The sequence below is a fragment of the Talpa europaea genome (genome assembly GCF_964194135.1).
Source record: "Talpa europaea genome assembly, chromosome: 13".
Lineage (NCBI taxonomy): Eukaryota > Metazoa > Chordata > Mammalia > Eulipotyphla > Talpidae > Talpa > Talpa europaea.
In genome coordinates, this window is record NC_140080.1 from 90623156 (window position 1) to 90646292 (window position 23137).

Consider the following 23137-nt stretch of genomic DNA (forward strand, 5'->3'; position numbering starts at 1 on the left):
ACAAAATAAAAATAATAATAAGTATCTATCACAAAGAATTTGACTGATTTTAAATGCATTAATACTTGCAAATCCATTGAAACAGTACCCAGCACATAATAAGAGCTTAGTAATGATCAGTGATCATATAATATTTATCATATAATATTTATTTAAGTGACTCTTAAAATATTTTAAACAATTTATTTCTGTATGAAAAATTGGATCATTCAGTTCTTCCTGAATTTCAGAATTTTTCCATATTTTGAGATAAATTGCAATTGGAATGGTAGGGTACTGATATATTTAAAATATATATATCCTAAATCTCTTAAATAAATATAGATCTGTGAAATCCAAAGAAAATTCCATTATTATCAGGAAGTTGAAAAGTCTTCAGTTTTTATATATTTGATTTAAAAAAACTTTAATCAAGTCTTTGTTAATGGAAATGCCACATTATAGGTTTGCTTTGATGTCTAATGCAAGTTTCACTCAGATGTGAACAATTTTTGATTATTCATTGTGCTAAAAAAAGGGGCATTATCATGAAAGAAAAAAAGTCTTTCTTTAATCGCCTCTTCCCAAGAAAGAAAATAAATCATTTTAATGAAGAGCTATTTCTTAAATATGCTTTCTTCATAGGACTTTATTCTATAAAGACTTTAAAACCTACTGCTTTCTTGTAAACAGTTTGTTTCTAAAATGTATGTATGAACTAGTGAAGCATACCAAATAAAAGAAAATAAATGAAATAAATAAAAGGAAGTATCCTCCCTTTTGTTTGTTTGTTTTGTTTGTTTTTTGGCTTTTTCTGCCTTATTTCTTACATGTGGCTTTGCCTGGTTTTGGTTTATATGTTTGCTGTTAGTGCTGGTCTGAAAACTCTATCTAATGCTTAAGCAGCTTTCAGTGTTCTCTCAGGTTGATTATGAACTGCTGACTCTAATTTCAGACACTTTCATATTTTTTCAAATTTACTCATAAATTTTCACTGAGCATGTCAGTAAAAGGCATCAGTAAGAAAAATTAAAATTACCTATTTTTTAATGCCTCTTAGTTTGAACAAAACTGTATTTAAGAACAAGCAAACTTCATTATAAAATTTGTTTTGATACTGATATTTTATAATTGTTCTTACTTCCTCTCAACATAGGTTCATTCTAAATTACAACAAAAAATAGCACTTATAATTTTAAATTTAAATATGAGACCACATACTGTTGGAAGAATGTGAGATGATAAATCAGTAACACGAAATACTTGGTAAAAACGAACATTAAATCTAGGTCTTAGTTTTCAGGCAGAAACCCAATCAGTCATATTTCAGTCCTTGTTCAAAAAGAGGCTATATATATATATATATTTTTTTTTTTTAAGTAGTAAATTAGTGCTGGAATTGATTAGGCTACTTTATCATGTGACTCCTAGAATGACATAATGAATTTCCCAAAAGACGCAGAAAATAACTTCACATAATGATTTCTTACATCACTCATAAGGAAAGAAGTCATTAACATTAGAGCATAATGCAAAAAAGGCTTTTTTAGGTCTTATTTTAAAGACAGATGTGAGACCATTTTCTACATTTGATCTTAGTCAAAGACCAAGAAATATCAAGTTCATTTTCTAGCTCTACTTTTTTACTGACTCTAAAACCCTGAACGAGCTACTTACCTTCTCTTAGGCTCAATTTCTTCATCTGTCAAGTCATAATTACGCTTACTTCATCAGATTTAAAGATCAATATATTGCATATAAAGTGTGCAATTGATCAATTCTGGTTTTCTATCTTAATAAAGAAATTAAACTTTAAAACCCAGAATAAATGAAAACTTAACTTGTCCCTTTTTTTTTTTTTTTTTTTTAATGCTTTTTGGTTGACACAAGAGAGCAGACATTTCAGGGTACACTCTACTGATTCAAATCTAAGGTGTCTTATTTTTAAAGTGATACAGAGAAGAAAGTTTTATTCAGCTGTATTTGAACTTATTTGTCTTTTTTCTTTAAACCTTATAACTGTAATGTTTAAGGAAATAACAAAATTACCTGTCATTTTATTCCTGCTTTATTATCCATTATCTAAAGTGAGTCAGTTGTTAACTGGTAATTGATTGTTACAAAATCTAGAACCTTCACCTAAAGTAAGCTCTGTGCTCTGATGTGTTGCAGAGGAGGAATGTATTACCATATATGCACAGTATTAGGTTTTAATTACTAAAATTTCCATGATATCTTCCATCTTTGATAAACTATTTCCTTTACAAGGTGAACAGATTGACTAGCATTTAGGATTCATCTGTTTTACATTTTGAAATTGAAGCTGTAGGATTAGAATATTGCCTTTCTCTGTTGAACTCATAAAATTTCAGTAATTTTGTTAAAAACAAAATACATACTGTCAATATTGTCCTCTTACTCTATAATTTAGGGTGGCTTGCTGAATGAATTATTTTTGTTAGATTAAAAAGATCTACTTATGCTCATTGCATTTACTTTTAAGTGTGTTAGAACTTTTGTAGAAATATAAAACAAAGAACTATTTGTAAATGTTTACAATTTGATTCAGCCCCCAAAAAAGAACAATTAAATAACTTATTTTTTTGAATATGTCACAAATCTTACATCCTTGAAAACAGTTATAATATTAAACCCCCATTTCTTGAATGCCTAGTCTTTGTCAGACACAATGTTTAGGTATAGTATGTGCAAGCTAGCAGCACAACAGTACTTTTAGATAGATAATGTCACTATTTTCAGATGAGAGAACTGAGTTTCAAATGATTATGTAATATATGTAAGGTCATACCACACTAATAAGTGGAGAACTGGAGTCTGAACCCAGATCCGATTCCCATGGGTAATACTATGCACTAGGCTACATTATGTCTCCGTACCTCAAAAAAGAAAATTGATGTATGTAAAAGGTCGGGAGTTTTCCTATGTGGTTTTTAAATGTACCTGCTATAGAACTATCAGAAGCAATTTAGTGGAGTCTGCTAGCCATTTGAGTTGGATTTAAAAACAGTCCAGTTTGTACCTTGTTGGCCATGAGTTAATTTGAGAACTTTAAACATAGAATTCAATATGTGTCTTCTTCTTGGCTTCTTAAAAAAAAAAAAAGAAAGAAAGCTTTATTTTAAATTGCATTTTAATTGAACATGGAAATTACATTCTATTTGACCAAAAGTACAAACTGCCATTGAATTGATGACATACTCTGTTTTTTGTGGACTGCTAGGCTATTTTAGCTTTATTTTCTTTCTAAGCATTCTCTGCCTTTATAAAGCATTCCAGTAGCAATATTTGCTTAGCTTCTAATTTTGGTTTTGCTTTTGTGTTTTCTCTCTTTCTCTTGGTTGTTCCTTTCCTCTTCCCGTGGCACTGTGTTTGCTCTTTTCCATGCATCACCTGTGACTTCCCCCTGCGCTGACCAATCAGCTGTTGGTGAAGGGGGTGAATGAAACTCTGGTAGCTCAGAGAGTTGTTCCTGCTCTCATTACCCTCTCCAGTGACCCTGAAATGTAAGTGTTGTCCCTGCCTTTTACATTCAGTATCCTTTCAAAATATGCCTGTCAAGAAATAACCATCAGCTTTTATATCTATTAAAGAATATATTTATCTCTTTAAAATAATAATGAAGTATGCTTACTTGATTTTAAACTTTGTCATATTACTATTCATGTGTCTTTTTTAAGTCATCTTTCACAATGTGAGCCTAATTTGGAGGTCATGTATTTAAAAAAAAAAAAAATGCTGTCATATGAGTCTTCAAGAAACATTCCTAAAACTTAAAACATGCTGATGGACTATTTCTTCCAAGCCAAGAAGGGATGCTCTGCTAATCTCACTAACTTGTTGTTATCAGTAAGTGTAGGGGCATGAACCAGAGGCTTAACATTTTAATGTCTCCTGTGGGTGACTAAACCAAGAAAGGCCAGTGAGTCTGCCTGCCCATCCTCAGTCACAGCTAACCCAGTTCTCATTCCAGTTTACCAAACCATTTTTTATTGCATGTTGACTGGTTTACAGCTGACTCTTCGAGGCATGAGTGAAGCTTTAGTTGACAAGCGGGTTGCTCCGGCCCTTGTTACCTTGTCCAGTGATCCTGAATTGTGAGTTTCACAGACTGCGACCTTAAGTTATCCTGTCTGTCTTTTTGAGCATTCTTCTTGGTCTGCTTTTTTTTAATTTATTTTGTCATTGCTAGAGGCTAATACAGTGTATTTACCTTATACTTACTTTGATATACATTTTAATAATCAGTTTTTTGTCTCTAAGAAAGTTTCAATTTTTTTCTTTTTTAATTCCAACAGCTCGGTCAGGATTGCCACAATTCCAGCCTTTGGCACCATTATGGAAACAGTTATTCAAAGAGAGGTAGGACATGATTGCATTTTCTCTATATTTATGTGCTACGGAGATGATGATGATGTATTATCACACATCTGCCCAGAGGTCAGGAACATCATGCCTTTCATTTGTTTCTTAGTTATGGAGTAGAGGAGGAGCTCTGTATGTGGAAGCATGTAGTTTGGCCAAAGTATATTTTCACATTCTTAAGGAATCTCTAGTCTTCTTCTCAATTAGAAAATTAAGTATAAGCCAACTCTCAGCTGTTTTAAGTCTAGCTGGGTGTGATAGTTTTGAATAACCTTTCAAATTAGCTCTAGTTCCAAAGTCATCAATTATCCAGTAACTTCTGACCAGTGTCCACAAATTCCTGACTGCCTATTTGCACAGATTTGAAGACTATTTTGACAGATAACCTTAGAAACACAATCTTAAGGAAAACTACCTCAGTTTACAACTGAAGGCTGACGGCACCTGTATGTTACGCTTATGGGGTGTTATTGGGCTCAATCCTTGAGTCCTCCTGTTGGCTGGGCTCCTCTTATCACAGTCCATGTCAGCCATGACAACCCTTTGTTATGTCTGCTTTAGGGGACGGTCAAGGTCTTCCTCCCTAAACGTGTACTCTGGTTTGTACTTTGAAGTGTATTTTGATTCTGAAACCATGATTTAATTTCAAGCCTATTAGGTTCTATCTGTGGCATTACCTGTAAGACACTTCTCAGAATTTAGTATCATAGTGTCATTCTTTTATCAAATTGGAAATGTCCTTACACAAATGAAAACCCCTATAGATTAGAAAATAAATATTTGTGGACTTCGTACCTCTTCACTTAAGTGGAAAACAAGGTTTTCCACTGAATAGACTTTTCATCAAAAAGGAAGAGTTATTTGTAAAATTCCTTTGTCATTTTGGATTTTTTTAATAACAAAAATTAAATGTCTTAGTTATGGAAAGATATGTCTTTCATTTTTTCACTTATATATTTCTCTGGTAAAGCAACATTAAAAGCCATCATTTTGCAATGCTTGCAGTCTTGGCTGAATTTCAACATGTTCTCAAATCCCAAAATAAAAATATCTTTTAGGGAAATGTGAGTAAGATGTAAGTCATTAATGACTCATTGCTTTGAGAAGGTGAAAAACTGGGTGACTTGCACTGTGATGTGTGTTTTTTTTTTTTTTTTTTAAAGATTTATTTATTTATTTAATACAAGCACTGGGTACAGTCAGAAGTGCGGGAGGGTGAGAGAATTCACCAGAGCCAGAACCTGGGAACAGAGCAGGCAGACCAATGAAGTACACTGCTGAGGGGAGCAGCGGGCGGCAGGAGAGGTCTGCGCGCCATGTGGGACCCTCACCGGCGGCCAGGGATCGAACCGGCGCTGCAGAGGCTGCGGGCAGCCTCGCAGCCCAGCGCTCAACCACTGCGCAACCAGGGGAGGCCCTGTGATGTGTTTTTTAAATTATAATTTAAGAGGGGTGAGGGAGGACAAAAATTATTATTTAAGTACAAAATCTTCATAAACTTACCTCCTGTCTTTACTAATGTTCTTCAAGTTTGTCAGGGAATATTTGTGTTTTTAATAAACAAAAAAGGGAACAATTAATAAACAAGCAAAAATGTGAAATGTTTTCTGAGCCAAAACACTCAATAAGTAGTTCTTTAATTCCAAATTTCTACTGTCATGTTGTTATAAATCATTTGTAACCAGTGCTGCAAACCATATTTCATGTGTATCTTTCTTTTAAACAATTCTACTCAGTTTTTAATATTCTATATAATGACTGTACAATATCCAATTTTAAGTTGCTGGAAAGAGTGAAAATGCAGTTGGCTTCTTTCCTGGAAGATCCTCAGTATCAAGACCAGTATTCTTTGCATACGGAGATCATAAAAACATTCGGTAGAGTTGGGCCTAATGCAGAACCAAGATTCCGAGATGAGTGTAAGTTACATTTTCTGCTTTTTCCCCCTGAATTATAGCTTCTCTGATCATTTGTCATGTGTTAAATAAAGTGTTCCTACATTTCTCTCATTCTCTCACATAGTGAAAGCTGAAAGTCAAACAATTTGGTTATTTTGGATTGACCAGTATTTCTATTAGTGGATGGTTCTGATACTATATACTGATTGCTGTAAGTTATAGGAAAGCAATCCACATGCTGTAAGACATAAAAAGTAACTCATAAACACAATATGAAGTTATTTTTTTATTTTTTTGCTTTTATTTTTTTTATTTTTTTATTTTTTTTTTTTATAAATTTTATTGTTATATTCCCCATACAATTGCAGCCCCCCCATTCTGACCCCAATCCCTCCCCTCCCACCCCCGCCCCCCTAGAAGTGTCTCTGGTTCATAGTTTTTTGTTGATTTTGATTTTCACTTTCTTATAGTTATTCATTTTCCTGGTCCCTTATTTAAGTTTTCTAGATTCCTGCTATGAGTGAGACCATCCGGTATTTTTCTTTTTCTTTTTGGCTTATTTCGCTGAGCATGATCCCTTCCAGCGCCATCCATGTTGCTGCAAATGGCATGTGTTTATCTTTTTTGAAGGCTGAGTAATATTCCATGGTGTATATGCACCACATCTTCTTGATCCAGTCATCTATTTTTGGGCATTTGGGTTGTTTCCAAAGCTTAGCTATTGTAAACAGTGCTGCTATAAACATAGGGGTGCAGGTGTTCTTTGGAATTGATGTTTCTGTGTCCTTTGGGTAAATACCTAGGAGTGGAATTGCTGGATCATATGGAAGCTCTATGTTTAGTAGGTCCAGAAATCTCCACACAGCTCTCCACAGTGGTTGGACCAGTTTGCACTCCCACCAACAATGCAGAAGAGTTCCTTTTTCTCCACACCCTCGCCAGCATTTGTTGTTGCTAGTTTTTTTAATATGTGCCATTCTCACTGGTGTAAGATGGTATCTCATGGTAGTTTTGATTTGCATTTCCCTGATGGCAAGTGATGTTGAACATTTTTTCATATGCCTGTTGGCCATTTGCATTTCCTCTTCAGAGAAGTTTCTTTTTAGCTCTTCTGCCCATTTTTTGACTGGATTATTTTCTTTGTTGTTGTTGAGTCTCATCAGCTCTTTGCAGATTTTTGTGATCAGTCCTTTATCATTAGTGTTGGGTGCAAAAATGTTCTCCCAGTTGGTGGGGTTTCTCTTTGTTTTTGTTATTGTCTCTTTTGCTGTGCAGAAGCTCTTTAATTTGACGTAGTCCCAGCTGTTTATCTTTGCCTTCACTATCACTGCTTTGGGTGATGTGTCTGTAAAGATGTCTTTGATGTGCAGATCACGTAGTGTTTCGCCTATATTTCCTTCTATATATTTTATGGTTTCAGGTCTTATGTCTAGTTCTTTAATCCATTTTGAGTTGATTTTTGTGTATGGTGTGAGGTAGTGGTCAAGCTTCATTCTTTTGCATGTAGCGACCCAGTTTTCCCAGCACCATTTATTGAACAAACTTTCTTTGCTCCAATGCATAGTCTTTGCTCCTTTGTCAAAGATTAGTTGACCATAAATCTGTGGGTTTATTTCTGGATTTTCTGTTCGATTCCATTGGTCTGTATGTCTGTTCTTGTTCCAATACCATGCAGTTTTGATGATTATGGCTTTGTAGTATAGTTTGAAGTCTGGGAGTGTAATGCCTCCATTCCCTTCTTTTTTTTTCAGGAGAGCTTTGGCTATTCGGGGTTTTTTGTGATTCCATATGAATTTCATCAATAATTGTTCTATTTCTTTGAAGAATGACATTGAAATTTTGATTGGAATAGCATTGAATCTGTATATTGCTTTTGGAAGGATGGCCATTTTAATAATGTTTATTCTTCCAATCCACGAGCAGGGGATGTCTCTCCATTTCTTTGTGTCTTCTTCTATTTCTTTTAACAGTGTTTTATAGTTTTCTTTGTATAGGTCCTTTACCTCTTTTGTTAGATTTATTCCCAAATATTTGATTTTTTTTGTTTCAATAACAAAAGGGATGGTTTTTTTGATTTCTTCTTCTTCAGATTTATTGTTTGTGTATAGGAAGGCTAAGGAATCCAAATAGGAAAAGAAGAAGTCAAACTATCACTATTTGCAGACGATATGATATTATACATAGAGAACCCCAAAAACTCCACAGAAAAGCTAATTCAACTCATCAATCAGTTCAGTAAAGTGGCAGGATACAAAATCAACATGCTTTTATTTTTTTTAAAGATTTTTTTTTGCTTTAAGCTCCATATTTATATATTATTTTAGCATTTATCATTTTTTACGTTTTTGAGACAATATTTGCTTCCCCCCACTGCCTCAGATTGAGTCTCCATAGAATCTTCTTCCCCAAGGCCCCCGGGCACCATCACCACAGTCCCCTGTGCTCCTCCCTCCCTCCCTCTGCTCACTCTCCCTCCTCCCCCCCGCAGTATGTCTCTGGTTTATAATTGTCTGGTTTTGCTTTGTTGTGTTTTGTGCTGTTATTTTTTTTTTTACACTGATGTCTTATTTGGTTCTCCTATATTCCTGCTATAAGGGACACCATCCGATATTTTTATTTTTCCTTCTGGCTTATTTCACTGAGCATTATTCCTTCTAATTCCATCCACATTGCTGCGAATGGCATGAGTTTATCTTTTTTGATTGCTGAATAATATTCCATTGTGTATATGTACCACATCTTCTTGTTCCAGTCATCTATTTTTGGGCATTTGGGTTGTTTCCAGGTTTTTCCTCTTGTAAATATTGCTGCGATAAACATAGGGGTGCAGGTGGTTTTCTGAATCAATGTTTTTATGTTCTTTGGGTAGATCCCTAGGAGTGGAATTGCCGGATCATATGTAGCTCCATTTTTAGTAAACTGAGGAACTCCAGACAGCTTTCCACAGTGGCTGGACCAGTTTGCACTCCCACCAGCAATGTAGGAGAGTTCCTTTTTCACCACACAAAGATTTAGTTTTTATTTATACACTAGCTGGTGTTCAGGCCAGAGGCGCCGGAGGGTGAGAGGATTCAAGACACAAAAAGTAACTCATAAACATAATTTGAAGTTATTTTTTAAGTAATTCTTGGTAACTGTTGACTGCAAAATTCTATGCTGCCTTGTATTAGAGTTTACTACTCAATTCTAGTTTTAAGGAAATTTTTGTGGTTTTTGTGATGTTTTCTAAAAGAAAATTTCTCCCACTTAGCCATTTTGTTGTACTCCATCATTTTGTGTCAGTTATCAGCTTATTGAGCTACTATTGATCTGATATTGTCCTCTAAAACCTTTTTTCTAGTTTCTGCCTCTTCTACTGTGGACCTCAACCTCATGACAACAATTTCTTTTGGTGACACCAAAGCATCAGTAATTATTATTCCAAAAGCATGTCCACTGGCACTACTCTATTGCTGCTGTCTTATTTTTAGCAATTTGACATGCTCTAGGAAGGACCACAAGTTTGACTTCTTAAATCAGTTTGGTTTCTAGTACAAATTGGACTCCCCCCACAGACTAGTCATTGCATATCCAGCCTGGGATTTTCTTATTATTTTTAAGATCAGTCATCAGAATACGTCAAGATTTGAACCATAGTGTCCAGAAGGTTTGTTTGAGGGCATGAACCCTTATTGACCTGCAGAAACAAAATCATGAGATTATTTCTCATTGGATAAAGTAATAGTATTTGTAATTTGAAAGGGGAGAAAGTGACAATATTTCACAATTATTTAACTAAGTAGGTTTTAATATTTTAATTAGCAATAGAGATAGTTCCCCACATTTTAACATCAGATTTATAGGTGATCCTAGTGAAAACTCTGAAGTACTTTGGCTAACTGTGAAGCTTATTTTATTCTGAGCCATGGAGAATAAGCCTTGGCTCCTGGATTCAGGAATAGGACGTTTCTGGTTGGTTTTTTATTTTCCCCTCTTCTACTTACTATTCAATTACTTCACTTCCCTTTTGCTTGAAAACTTTAACCTGTGGGATGTCATGTCCCATGTTAATTACGTTAATGGTTGAGTTCCCATATCAAAAATAATGCTATATTGTTAACTATCTGTATTTTAGGCAATTCCCTTTGGAAGTTTAGAGGAAGCAGAGCATTGCTGGGAGATAAACCTTCCTAGGAGTGGCATCTTGGATTTGTTCCTTCATTTCTTAGCTACTGTAAAACGTTGGTTCTTCCAGTAGTCTTTTTTTTTTTTTTTTTTTCTTTCACAGTTCCTAGTTATTACAGGAACTTTTTGTCTTGATTTCCTTCACAGGTGCTCATTTGTCTTATCTGGATCACCATGTATTTTTTGTTTTCCCCTTTTCACTTACAGGGCTCTTTAAAATGTTAAATCTTACAACGAAGACTTCATATCATAGTACTATCCCATTTCATATTTCAGACAGTTCTGTGTTTCATATTTGAGTCTATTTGCAAAAGGAGATGGCAAGATTCCCTTTACTTTGGCTGTTGCTCTGCCTCAAAATATTTTTTTTAAGTTACTGTAATCTATATTTATAAAGTTTCCTATTGATTTATCTTTATTGGTAGTTTTGAATCTTTATCCAATTTGCTCTTAAGAAAAGGGCTTTTACAGTAGTAGCTTTATGTTTAGTATTTCCTTTTTTTTTTTTTTAAAGAGGCACGTATTTTATTTATTTATTTATTTGTTTGTTTGTTTATACATGCACTGGGTACAGTCAGAAGTGCGGGAGGGTGAGAGAATTCACCAGAGCCAGAGCGGGGAGCAGAGCAGGCAGAAGGACCGAAGCACACTGCTGAGGGGTGCAGTGGGCGGCAGGAGAGGTCTGCGCGCCATGTGGGACCCTCCTCCGGTGGCCGGGGAGCAGCCGGGGATTGAACCAGCACCGTGGAGGTTGCGGGGAGCTTTGCAACCCAGCGCTCAACCGCTGCGCCACCTGTTTTCCTTGCCCACCAAAAATCTATTGAAAATTGAGCACATCTAGGTCATTAACCCTCCTAGTTTTTATTATCCTACTACTGTTAACCATTTAAGGAGTTACTAGTTAAGAATTAATCTTGAATTCTATAATAAATTTTTATCTTCTGAGATTTAAGAAGATCCTTAATTTTAGGATCTTCTTTAACTTACTTTAGGCCAGAGTTTAAATTAACTTCTATAGATTTGTTTTCTAGTAAGCAATTTTGTTTAGTTTCTGAGAAAAGGATTGTTTATATAGGAGATCAGAGAAGAAGTAGAAGGAATAAAGAGGCCATGCATGAATAAATAGATAAGGAAGATAGTTTCAAAAGATTTAAGCAGAAATGAATTAGAGAATCTGAAAGGCAATGTTAAGAGATGCAATTTTATTGAAGCAAGCCTTAAGCATATTAATTAGCAAACTGGAGTTCAGTTTCTTCATTGGGAAATCAATGAATGTTTGAACTTTTTGTGTCCCAATTTTTTCTACAACTCTTAAGTATGCTGATTTGGTAAGTCAAAAAGTCCCCTACAAATGGCCATTGTTATTCAAAGTTTTTGTGGGGGTTTTTACCATTTACTATGGTAAGCATAAAAGTTGTGATTATAATAAATGTCAGCTAATTGAGGAAGAAGGCATTTTTCTAGTAGGGGATTGTGACTTTGACATACACAAACTCAATGTGAACATGAGAGACGTCACTACCATTCATCAGAAGTATGTGCTTGTGAGTAGTGTTTTGGGTTCCCCAACCAAGAAGAGACTAGAAAGTTGCTATGTGATAAAAAATGTTAATCATCACTGGCCCTGGAGCAATTTCTCCAATGAACCCTGGAGAAATGATATTTAGAACACATAGTATTTAGGCACAAGGCCTACACCATACTGCTGAATTGGTCACTGTTTCTTGAGCTGTTAAAGATTTAGTTGTCTGTATTTTTTAAATTTTTTATTAGTCTTTAAGATATAAGATATTAATTCTGTAGAGTGACTTGAAAACTCAGCCACCTATGATTTTTGACATTTGTCTCTTCTAAGAATTTGAGAAACTGACACTAACCCTAGTTTTATGAAAAAGAAAGGTGATTTGTTGCTGAATAAGTATACCATGTTTAGCTTGTGTTTAATAGCAATGCTTAGATCTGATTTTCATAAAGAAATGTGTTTGTAAAAAGTATATTTTTTATATTTGTTTGTTTGGTTTTCATTCTCCAGATTGGGAAATTGAATCACAATAAGACAAAATGACTTGTATATATTATAAATTTAAAATGATAGATTGTTTTTGTAATGAATGAGTGCTATGAGTATTGTGGATGTGCATGGTTTAGATTAAAATGTAGCATTTTCTTTTTCTTTTTTCAGTTGTCCTACCACATTTGCATAAGTTAGCCTTGGTGAACAACTTACAAATTGTGGATTCTAAAAGACTGGATATTGCTACCCATCTTTTTGAAGCCTACAGTGCACTTTCCTGTTGTTGTATCCTTGCTATTTTGTTGTGTATCTACATTTACAGATAACCAGTTTTACAGTGAAGCTCGATTCTTAAAGGTTGAGGAGCAGAATTTCCTCTCTTCAATTTATATAAGAATTGTAGAAAATCAAAAATTGGATTTGACATGCCCCTTTCTTATTCTAACCATCTCATAATTTGAAAAGATAATTTTAAGTCCTCTGTGCTTTTATAGTTTTGAAAACATTGACTTAGAGTTGATTTGAGTTAGCTGACTAGATAACTGAATAAGAATTATAGCTGAGACTATAATTATAGCTGAGAGCTGTAATTATAACATGAATTATAGCTGAGACTATTGATAATCCAAAGTATTAGCATTTGGGTTTTTGTATAAATGTTTAAGCATCTGTATCCAGTGGAAAATTATGAGTATCTTCCGGGTAGACCTCACTCAATTATAAAGTATATCACCATGTGGCTAATCATCTCCAGGAAAATGAGAGACTGTCTACCCCAAGTCAGGCATTACATTTTATAAATGGTTAACTACAGCTTAAAGACATTAGTGGCTTCAGTTTTGTTATACTTAAAAGTGAAACTGTGACTAGAGCAATGAATTTTAGCTGTGCTGTTTAAATGTTCTCTTTACTATACTTATGAAATAAAACTAAGAAGGAAGAAAAGATGAGCAGTGTGAACTCCACCATCTAGCCTCTCCCATTAAAAGACAGGCGCATTCAAGAAAGGGGAAATTAAAGACTGAAAAAGGAGTAAAGGGGAGAATCCTTAAATAGAACTATAAAAGTACATGCTAGACAACATAACCAGAGATTTATGATTATGACAGGAAAAAAATGACAGTAGAGAGAGGTTTGTAGTGGTCCATGTGAGAAAATAGAGGACAGAAGATTTCAAGATTACCCTTTATAGTGTTAGTATTTCCACATTGTTATATACCAGTTTGAAGTAATAATAAAGTAAACAGGTAGTTTTAGATAAAATGACATTGTTCCAAAACAACACTGAAATTTATTGGCACCAGATTCTGGACTGGAATATACCAGTGGGAGGTTATTTTTCTTCGAATAATCAAATAGAGAAAGTAAAAAACATAAGGCTATATGTTAAGGAGCTACTTGTATTTTTGGAAATGTTAACACTTGAAGTTGGATGCATTGACTAAACACTTCATTTTGGGACCCTTAAATTACTATCTATGTGGGTGATATAAGTATTTTTTTATAATATACATTATAAAGTAGGCAGAGGTTTTGATAATTTTGTAATGCAACTCTGTATATCTTCTGTAAGTTTAATTCCTCTAAAAGCAGAACTTACTATCATTCCTGATTTATCTTGTTGGCATTTAAAACTAAGAGAAAATAGAGGAAGCAAAAGGAGGAAGTGACATTTTGGATTACCAAGGAAGAATTCTTTAGTAAAGGAGAAGTGAGGAGGCCCTTACAAGAAAGTAATAAAGGCATAGCAGAGTTTGCATTTCAAAGAAAGAAAATGTTGGTATGTTTGTTTATACCTGTTCCCTAGATTTTGCGAAAGTCTTATATTAAAACTTAAGTGAAAACTCATATATAATCTTCTTTTTTTTTAATATTTATTTATTTATTTATACAAGCACTGGGTACAGTCAGAAGCGTGGGAGGGTGAGAGAATTCACCAGAGCCAGAGCGGGGAGCAGAGCAGGCAGAAGGACCGAAGTACACTGCTGAGGGGAGCAGCGGGCGGCAGGAGAGGTCTGCGCGCCATGCGGGACCCTCGCCCGGCAGCCAAGGATGGAACCAGTGCTGCAGAGGCTGCGGGCAGCTTCGCAACCCAGCGCTCAACCGCTGCGCCACCGGGGAGGCCCAAAACTCATATGTAATCTTATATAACAGAGTTTCTAAAGTTCTTTGCCTCGGGAAAATCAAAAGATGAAAATTTTGTGATTTCTGTAAAACCAAAATGCTTAATTGGGCAAGGCAGTGGTTTCTGAAGCACATAGAAGTCTGTGTAGAAGAAATATTCAATACTATTGTGTGTTCGGACAGGTGTAGAATGTTATAGAGTAAATATAAGAAGAAGTCTCTACACTAATCCAAATGAGAGTCCAATGTGAACAAAGCGTGTTTGTTCCAAGCAATCAGCATGCCACAAACAGCATTTAAGAGATGTCTTCTTTTATAGTTTTCTATTCTGTTGGCTATATTATTGATAGTTGCTTTTTTTAATTTCCTTAACTATTTTGCATCAAGTCATTTCAGAGGATTTAATGGTTAATCACTTTTTACCCGGTCTCAGATGTTTACGGATTGACATGGAACATCTTTCTCCAGAGCATGAGGTGAGCTGCTGGGATGCCGATGCCGTTGTGATTATCAGTGCTGTGTTCGTATGTTTTTTTTGTTTGTTTTTTAAAGATTTATTTATTTATTCATACAAACACTGGGTACAGTCAGAGGCGTGGGAGGGTGAGAGAATTCACCAGAGCCAGAGCGGGGAACAGAACAGGCAGACTGACGAAATACACTGCTGAGGGGATGAGCGGGCAAGGCAGGAGAGGTCTGCGCACTATGTGGGACCCTTGCCAGTGGCCCGGGATCGAACCAGTGCTGCAGAGGCTGCGGGCAGCTTCACAGCCCAGCGCTCAACTCTAGCACCACTGGGGAAGCCCTGTGTTCGTATGATTTAACATCTCCTCTAGTACCCAGAATAGCAATAACATGCTTTCCTCCACTGAGTAAAATTAGAATTTAGGAAGATAGTGTACATGAATATTTTTTAATCTGTAAATTGCTATACAATGTTATTATCTCTGACCATCAACTTTCTTAGAAACAAAGTTCCTGCTTTCTTCTCCACTTTCTCACAACTCATTCTGTTGGTCTTCCTGTTCCTCCAAAATCCTATTTACCATTTATTTCCCATTTTATATGGTCAACTTGTTTTTCTACCAGCTTTTCTTTGACCTATCATTGTGTTTGACTCTTTCATCTTAAATGTAACAAAACAAACAATAGCTCTTTTTATCCCTCCCCTCTATCTTTTTCCTTCTGAGGGTCTCCACTCACTCTCAGAACTTCCACACTGTTGACCCATCGCTGGCACAACCCTCGCCATAACCCTGTGGACTGCTGTCTCCACAGCCCTGGTGATGACAGCACCACACTGAGAACACACTTCAGACCTGACAGCTCTGGCCCTGTTCATCCATGTCTTTGTCAGCATTGGTATTCTTAGACTTTTTAATTTGGTGAATATAAATGATATCTCATTATAGTTTGTCATTTGCATTTTCCTGACTTAACAAACTTGAGCATCCTTTGTTATTGACTAGTTGTGTTCTTCAATCAAACACTGTATAGGTTTTTTGCCTCTCATTTGGATTCTTTTCTTACCTCTTCGAAGTTTGTTATATATTTGGAATACTAATATTTTGTCAATTTTGTATTTTATGAATATCTTTTTCCAATATGGCGTAAGACTTTTCATATCTTTGGCATCTCTGAGTACTCGTTCTTAATTTTTTGGCAGCCAAATAGATTGATCATTTCCCAAAAAATCTCTTATACTTTAAAATGTTCAAGGTTGTATTTTCAAAATAAAGTTCTTGACCCTTCTAGAACTGATTTTATGCATGATATGAGGGAGTGCCACAGTTTAATTTTTTCCTAATGGATAACCAGTTGTCCTGTTATTGTTTATTGAACAGTTCATGTTGTCTGTACTGATGGCTGTACCAGCTCTGTCATATATGGAGTCTCCATGTATGTAGGTGTCTGTTACTGGGGAATATTCTTCTCTACGTGTCTCTTGGTCAGTTACTGTAACAATGATACTCTGTCTTCATGACGGTTGCCTCGTTAAAAAGTCCTGAAATCTAGTATGGCCAAGTCCAGCACACTGCCAGGTTTTTTTTAGGACTATTCTTGTCCCTTAGCTTTTTCATGTAATATTTAGTATTGTTGGGCCTCCCCGGTGGCGCAGCGGTTGAGTGCTGGGTTTCAAAGCTGCCCGCAGCCTCTGCAGTGCTGGTTCGATCCCCGGCTGCTCCCCGGCCACCGGAGGAGGGTCCCACATGGTGCGCAGACCTCTCCTGCCGCCCGCTGCCCCCCTCAGCAGTGTACTTCGGTCCTTCTGCCTGCTCTGCTCCCCGCTCTGGCTCTGGTGGATTCTCTCACCCTCCCGCGCTTCTGACTGTACCCAGTGCTTGTATAAATAAATAAATAAATAATAAAATAAAATATTTAGTATTGTCTTATCAAGTCCCAAGAAAGAGTTCATTCATATGCTAATTAAAATGGAATTGGTCCTGTAAATTTATTTGGAGAAACATTATCATGACTTAGATTCTTCCTATCCAAAGCATGCTATGTCTTACATTTATTTAGATCTTTTCTAATGTCTTTTGATAATGTGATACCTTATATCTCTAGTGTTATACTGCTATCTCTTTTTTAGGGTTATTTATTTTTTAACCCCTTCTTTGTGGTGTATAGAAATAATATAACTTTATTTTGAACTTATGTATTTTGATAGGGATTTACTAATTTTATTAAAATCTTTTCCAGGACTGAATATTTAACTGTGTTGATTTTCATCTGTTTGTTTTCTGATTCATTGATTTTCATCTTCATCTTTATTTCTGGTTGCTTTAGGTTTGATTTTTGTTAAATATTGTCTAACTTCTTAAATAGGAAGCTTAGATTATTTATATTAAACTTTTCTTCTTTTCTGATAGATGAATTTAGACTCTTAAGTATCCCTTTAGCCATATCCCCTGCATTTGCTATATTTCATTTGCATTTATCATTTATGTTTAATATTTGTATTAATTTTTGGTGATCTGCTTGTTCTATCAGGTATTGGAAGATCTGTTAAAGTTATAATTAGAAGTTATATTTTCTCCTTTTAGATTTAGTATTCGTTTCATTTTGTAAATGCCCTTTTTCAAATTGAAGAAGTTTCCTTCAAATTAATTAATTATTTTTAATTGAGGTAATATTTGATTACCCCCATCAGATATTGCCACCATAGTGCACCCACCACCAAATCACCCATAGACACCCCCCCCACCATAGTCCACTGTGCTTCCTTCCCTCTTTGTTCATACCCCTCCTGCGCCCAAAAGGATCCTTTTTATTGCTCACTGGTTAAGTATTTTTATCTTGAAAGGATGTTGGATATCATCAAATGCTTTTTCAGCTTCTATTGAGATGATTGGTATTGTTACTTTTTGTTTGTTTTTTCTTTTCCTCTTGTGCAATGATCTACATTAGTGACATTTTGCATGTTAAACCAACCTTTGTATTTCTGCAATAACTCCCACTTGGTTGTGGTGTGTAACTCCTTTTATATGTAGCGTTAATTTGGTTTGCTAATATCTTGCTGAGGGTGTTTGTATCCTAGATAAAGGATAAATTGGTAGGATACAATAAACAAGAAGCTAGCCTTCTTTGACGTAGGGTGGGGCTGAAATAGGAGTCTTTGAAAGTTAAAAGTCTTTGGAATGGTCAGACTCCCAGATTCCCTTCCCAACCTTGATGGAAGATTAGAGCTTTATTTTCTAGACTGGGGATATCAGGCATAGCTAAGATAGGAATGAGGTGCTATAGCAAAAAAGAGGGACTATAAGTAAAAGCACTTAGTGATTAGAAATTTCATCACCTTTTCCCTTTTTAGCTGCAGGATTTTTGGCCATCTGTACTATACCCACAGGGGAGGTGAGGTAAATGGACAAAAAGTTAGGTTTGTACCAGGTTAACCTTAAAGTGAAGTTACTCATGCATGAAGAGATTTTAATCAGCATTTTAGTGTCCCAGTCTTTAATGGATATCCCAAGATCACCAGCCACTTGAGAAAAGCCTCTAACATCAAAGACCGAGAAGAAAATATACCTGCAAGAAAGAGGATACTAGCGGAAACAGAGTTAGACAATGGGGGAACAGAAGATAAAATACAAAAAGAACTTGCCCCAAAACAACAAAAGCAAAAAAAAAAAAAAAAAAAGCCAAACAGAAGTATCTAGTAAATATTAGGTGTGTGAGCAGGATATCATAGATTCTAAGGACTGGTCTGCTAAACCAACATGCATATGACAGAAGTCCCATTTTGTGATTATAAGGCCCAACTCTTCATCATCATCTGCAAGGTGCTGCAGGACCTAGCCCCTCCTCCCTTACATCTTGGGCTTCATCTACCCTCTCCCTTGCTCACTCTGCACCCACCACTCTGTCCTCCTTGCTTAGACATGCTCCCATCTTGGAGCCTTTGCTCAGCTCAGACTGCTCCCAGTGTCTAATCACATCTTCTTCCATCTCGTCAGGTTTTGCTAAAATGTCATCTTCCCTATGAACAGTGCTCTGAACACCGCCATATAAACTGTAGCAGTTTTTACCTTGGCCTTCTAGTACCCCTTGTCTTGCTCTTTCCAAGCCCTAATACCTTCAAGTTTATTATGTATTTTTCTATTTTTAGTGTTTATTCCGTACTGGAACATAAGCTTTCCACCAGGAGAGAATGTTTGTCTGTTTTTGTTAACTGTATCCTCTGTCTAAATAAGTTTCCTACACATGTAGGTAATATTAGGTATCTGTTGTTTAGTGACCTCCATGCCCACACCATGGGCCAGCAAATATTCAGGAAGGCCATTCTGTTGCTAGCATTTGGAGCAACAACCTAGACCCTCCACCCTTTCCACCACACTGTTTCCTTGCAGGAGTGCTGTTAGCTCTCAGACACGCCATTTTATCCCAGTTGTATATTAGCAGCCACAGACCTATACCTGGTCTTTATAGTAGACTTTAAATTACAGCATCTTACTCTTTGCAACCAGGAGAAAGCAAAGGTACATGGAACAGAACAAGCTTTTTCTGGGAAAATGTCTGTTCCCATGTATTTGTACATGTCATATATATATATATAAATGTAAATTTTTAACATATATAATAAGTATATAAACTTTTAAATTATTATATTATTATATATAATAATTAATACATAATATATACATAAAAATTTTAAAATTAGATGGTGGGGGAAACTAAGGGAGAAGAGGAAAGTTTAAAATTTTCGATTATAACATAGCATTGCACTATGTAAACTATATTTCACTAAAGCCTATTTTTTTTAACCAGGTTATTTTAAGTTCCATGATAAAAGAATGTGAACAAAAAGTAGAGAACAAGACTGTCCAAGAGCCTCAAGGGTAAGACATTAATTCTTTTTGTGAGATTTCATGTTAACCCTAATTTCTCTATCTGAATTTTCTGTCAATGGGCATGGTATTTTATTTTGTAGTCATTTATCTAGAAGACAAGAAAATTCTTTATATCAGGGGCTCTCAAATGCTCATCTATAAACCATATGTCTCAAAATTACCTGGGGAATTTAAATTTCAGCTCTCTACCCTATGCTGTGACCTCTCCTTTCCACCTGCTGATTCAGCTTTGGGATCTGTATGTTTAAAAGCTTCCAAAATGATTCTAATATGTAGTTGGATTTTGGAATCATTGACTAAAATCATTTCTTAGAAATTTGTGGCAGGAGTTGTAAGACATAACTTCGTTCGCTTCATAAAGGATTATAAATGTTCTGACTGTTCTAATCACATGCTTCTAACCAAGCTAATTAGAATTCAAATACTCGGGACATGAAAATGCAAACATAGATGTCCAAGAGTAAAGCTGGGCATTCAGGAAAAGAAATAATTTACTGTGTGCTCTTAACTCTTGCTGAAGTAACCCTAAGCAGTTAATCTTAAGTGAAATGTTAGGCATAAAAGCTCAAAAGTGTTTCCTTTATAAAGCTTACTACCAGGAATAAATGTTTCATCCAATCAAGTTAGGTAAACATATCCACACCCCAACTCCTCCACACCCCTACCCCCCAATACACACATGAACACTGCCTTTTGCTTCTTACTATGTACCAGAACCCTTGCTTTCACGAGGGCTGTAGGAATGCTTCTGCAGTTTAGCCACCGAAAGGTAAAAGAATAAAACACTTTGATAGATTTCTATTCTGAACACAAAATCCATGAAATAAACACCAAAGCAATAATTTGCCCATGAATGTTAAGAGTATTTGGGATCTCATTTGTTTAAAATGTGAAAAGTTTTTTTTATAAATTTTATTTTTATATTCCCCATACAATTGCAAACCCCCCATTCTGACCCCAATCCCTCCCCTCCCGCCACCCACCCCCCAAAAAGTGTCTCTGGTTCATAGTTTTTTGTTGATTTTGATTTTCACTTTCTTATAGTTATTCATTTTCCTGGTCCCTTATTTAAGTTTTCTAGATTCCTGCTATGAGTGAGACCATCCGGTATTTTTCTTTTTCTTTCTGGCTTATTTCGCTGAGCATGATCCCTTCCAGCTCCATCCATGTTGCTGCAAATGGCATGTGTTTATCTTTTTTGAATGCTGAGTAATATTCCATTGTGTATATGTACCACATCTTCTTGATCCAGTCATCTATTTTTGGGCATTTGGGCTGTTTCCAAAGCTTAGCTATTGTAAATAGAGCTGCTATAAACATAGGGGTGCAGGTGCTCTTTGGAATTGATGTTTCTGTGTCCTTTGGGTAAATACCTAGGAGTGGAATTGCTGGATCATATGGACGCTCTATGTTTAGTAGGTCCAGAAATCTCCACACAGTCTCCATAGTGGTTGGACCAGTTTGCACTCCCACCGACAGTGCAGAAGAGTTCCTTTTTCTCCACACCCTCGCCAACATTTGTTGTTGCTAGTTTTTTTAATATGTGCCATTCTCTAAAGTGGGGAGTTATTTCTAAAGTTAAAGAGTGTGAGAAAAATCTTGAGACCATTGGCTTTATCTAGCAAACAATAGTAATATATGGCCTTCAGGAAAAAGGTGTGATTCAAGAAATATTTTAGAGCCATCCTTCTGGGGGCAATATATGAAACTTTGAGAGTATGTTTTGTAGTTGAAGAACTGAAAACCAAATCCTGAAACTTGTGAAGGGTTACTTTTTGGAAGAGGAAAACACATCAGGAGAGGAGTAGTCAAACACAGGAAGGAAGAGACCAGGCTGCTGCCCTGGCAGAGGAACAAGTTAGATGCCTGTGGTCGGGTGTGGGCCTGAATAATGCGCGCTGCACACCATTCAAGGCTACTCGGAAGCAGAAGTGCCTGGTGGCCTCAAACATACGCATGGATTCAGCAGACACCTGTTGCACACCTGCGCCTGGCCACTCATTGCCCTCAAACATTTTCTATTATTTAGTCCCCGGGATATTTGGCAATGGTGATTAAAATCTGCATTTTACAGATGAGGAAACGCAGAGTAATCCAAAGCATCTCAGCCAAAGCCACAAGGTCAATAAGCTGGGTTTTTGAATCTTAACAGCACAGTTGTTGGATCCCTAGAGGAATAAAGTGCTTGGTCAGCACCCTGTTCAGCAGGTCGAGAAAAAGCAGTATTTTGTGGTCATTTAGATTCTGTTTACTCTCTACACAGGAAGTTGGTCAAAAAAATCAAAGAAGAAAGTGAAAAGTGAAATCAAAGAAGAATGTGAAAGTGTTGATTAAAACTTATGCAACTGGCAATTGAGAACTTGCCCCCTCCCAAAGTAAAAGAATATGAATGTCGTGGGGGTTGTTATCAGCACAGATTAAGACAAGAACTTCATAGATGAAGTGATGCTGATAAGGAGAGCAACTCCTAACACTTACAGTTTGCTACATACCCTGCACTGCTAACAAGCCCCTTATACCTGTATAACCCTCACTGGCCCTATGAGATAGAGCAATAACATTATCTCCACTTTACAGATGAGAAAGCAGACATTAAAAAAAATTGCTCAAGGTCAGACAGCCGGTAAATGACTCAGGATTCAGCCTTGTTCCAAGGTTGCTCCTCATCAATCCACTATACTGTTCTCCCTAACATAAACCACAGCCATGAAAACCCCTCACTTAGTGTGGTACCTAAAAATTGCCCATAAATATTAGTTTACCTTTTGTGGTACCTGTTCAGAATGTATTTATTAGCATGACACTACTAACAAGAGGAAAAACGGATATTTCAATTGCTTTACATGAATTCCAAAATTTCTTTCCTAGCTCAATGTCAATTGCTGCAAGCTTAGTGAGTGAAGATACAAAGACCAAGTTTTTGAACAAAATGGGCCAGTTGACAACATCAGGTGCCATGTTGGCCAATGTGTTTCAGAGAAAGAAGTAAAAGCAGGACAGACGCCCCCAACAAACACTAAGATGGACCTCAAGCAGACCGGTTCCGTGTACTTGAAGTACTTACCTTTTTTATTTCTTTGTTGTATGTTTTTGCATTATAATTTTCTCCTAACCTCCAAAGATATTTGCACTGCTTTTGATTATTGCTGTATATCTGTTTATTTTGGAGTTTTAACTGTGGTGATAAGAAAATGAGTTGATAGTCTGTACTCTCTTTATGTTCT

The 23137-nt window shown here is 36.0% G+C and overlaps 1 protein-coding gene across 6 annotated transcripts in view; it reads left to right on the top strand.

The window, feature by feature from the left end:
• Positions 1 to 22902, top strand: part of RELCH (RAB11 binding and LisH domain, coiled-coil and HEAT repeat containing) — a gene marked incomplete at both ends in the record, with an annotated part of 86570 nt that extends 63668 nt beyond the window's left edge. For 4 of the 6 annotated variants that reach the window (XM_084252905.1, XM_084252906.1, XM_084252908.1 and 1 more), the window contains 7 exons: positions 3421 to 3503; positions 4296 to 4359; positions 6143 to 6281; positions 12607 to 12723; positions 14950 to 15038; positions 19831 to 19901; positions 22782 to 22902. In XM_084252905.1, the coding sequence (XP_084109031.1) occupies positions 3421 to 3503; positions 4296 to 4359; positions 6143 to 6281; positions 12607 to 12723; positions 14950 to 15038; positions 19831 to 19901; positions 22782 to 22902 (684 nt within the window). Of the gene's footprint in view, positions 1 to 3420; positions 3504 to 4011; positions 4095 to 4295; positions 4360 to 6142; positions 6282 to 12606; positions 12724 to 14949; positions 15039 to 19830; positions 19902 to 22781 lie in introns of all 6 variants that reach the window. The other 2 variants (XM_084252907.1, XM_084252910.1) reach the window with 2 other exon arrangements.
• Between the last annotated feature and the right edge of the window lie 235 nt (positions 22903 to 23137).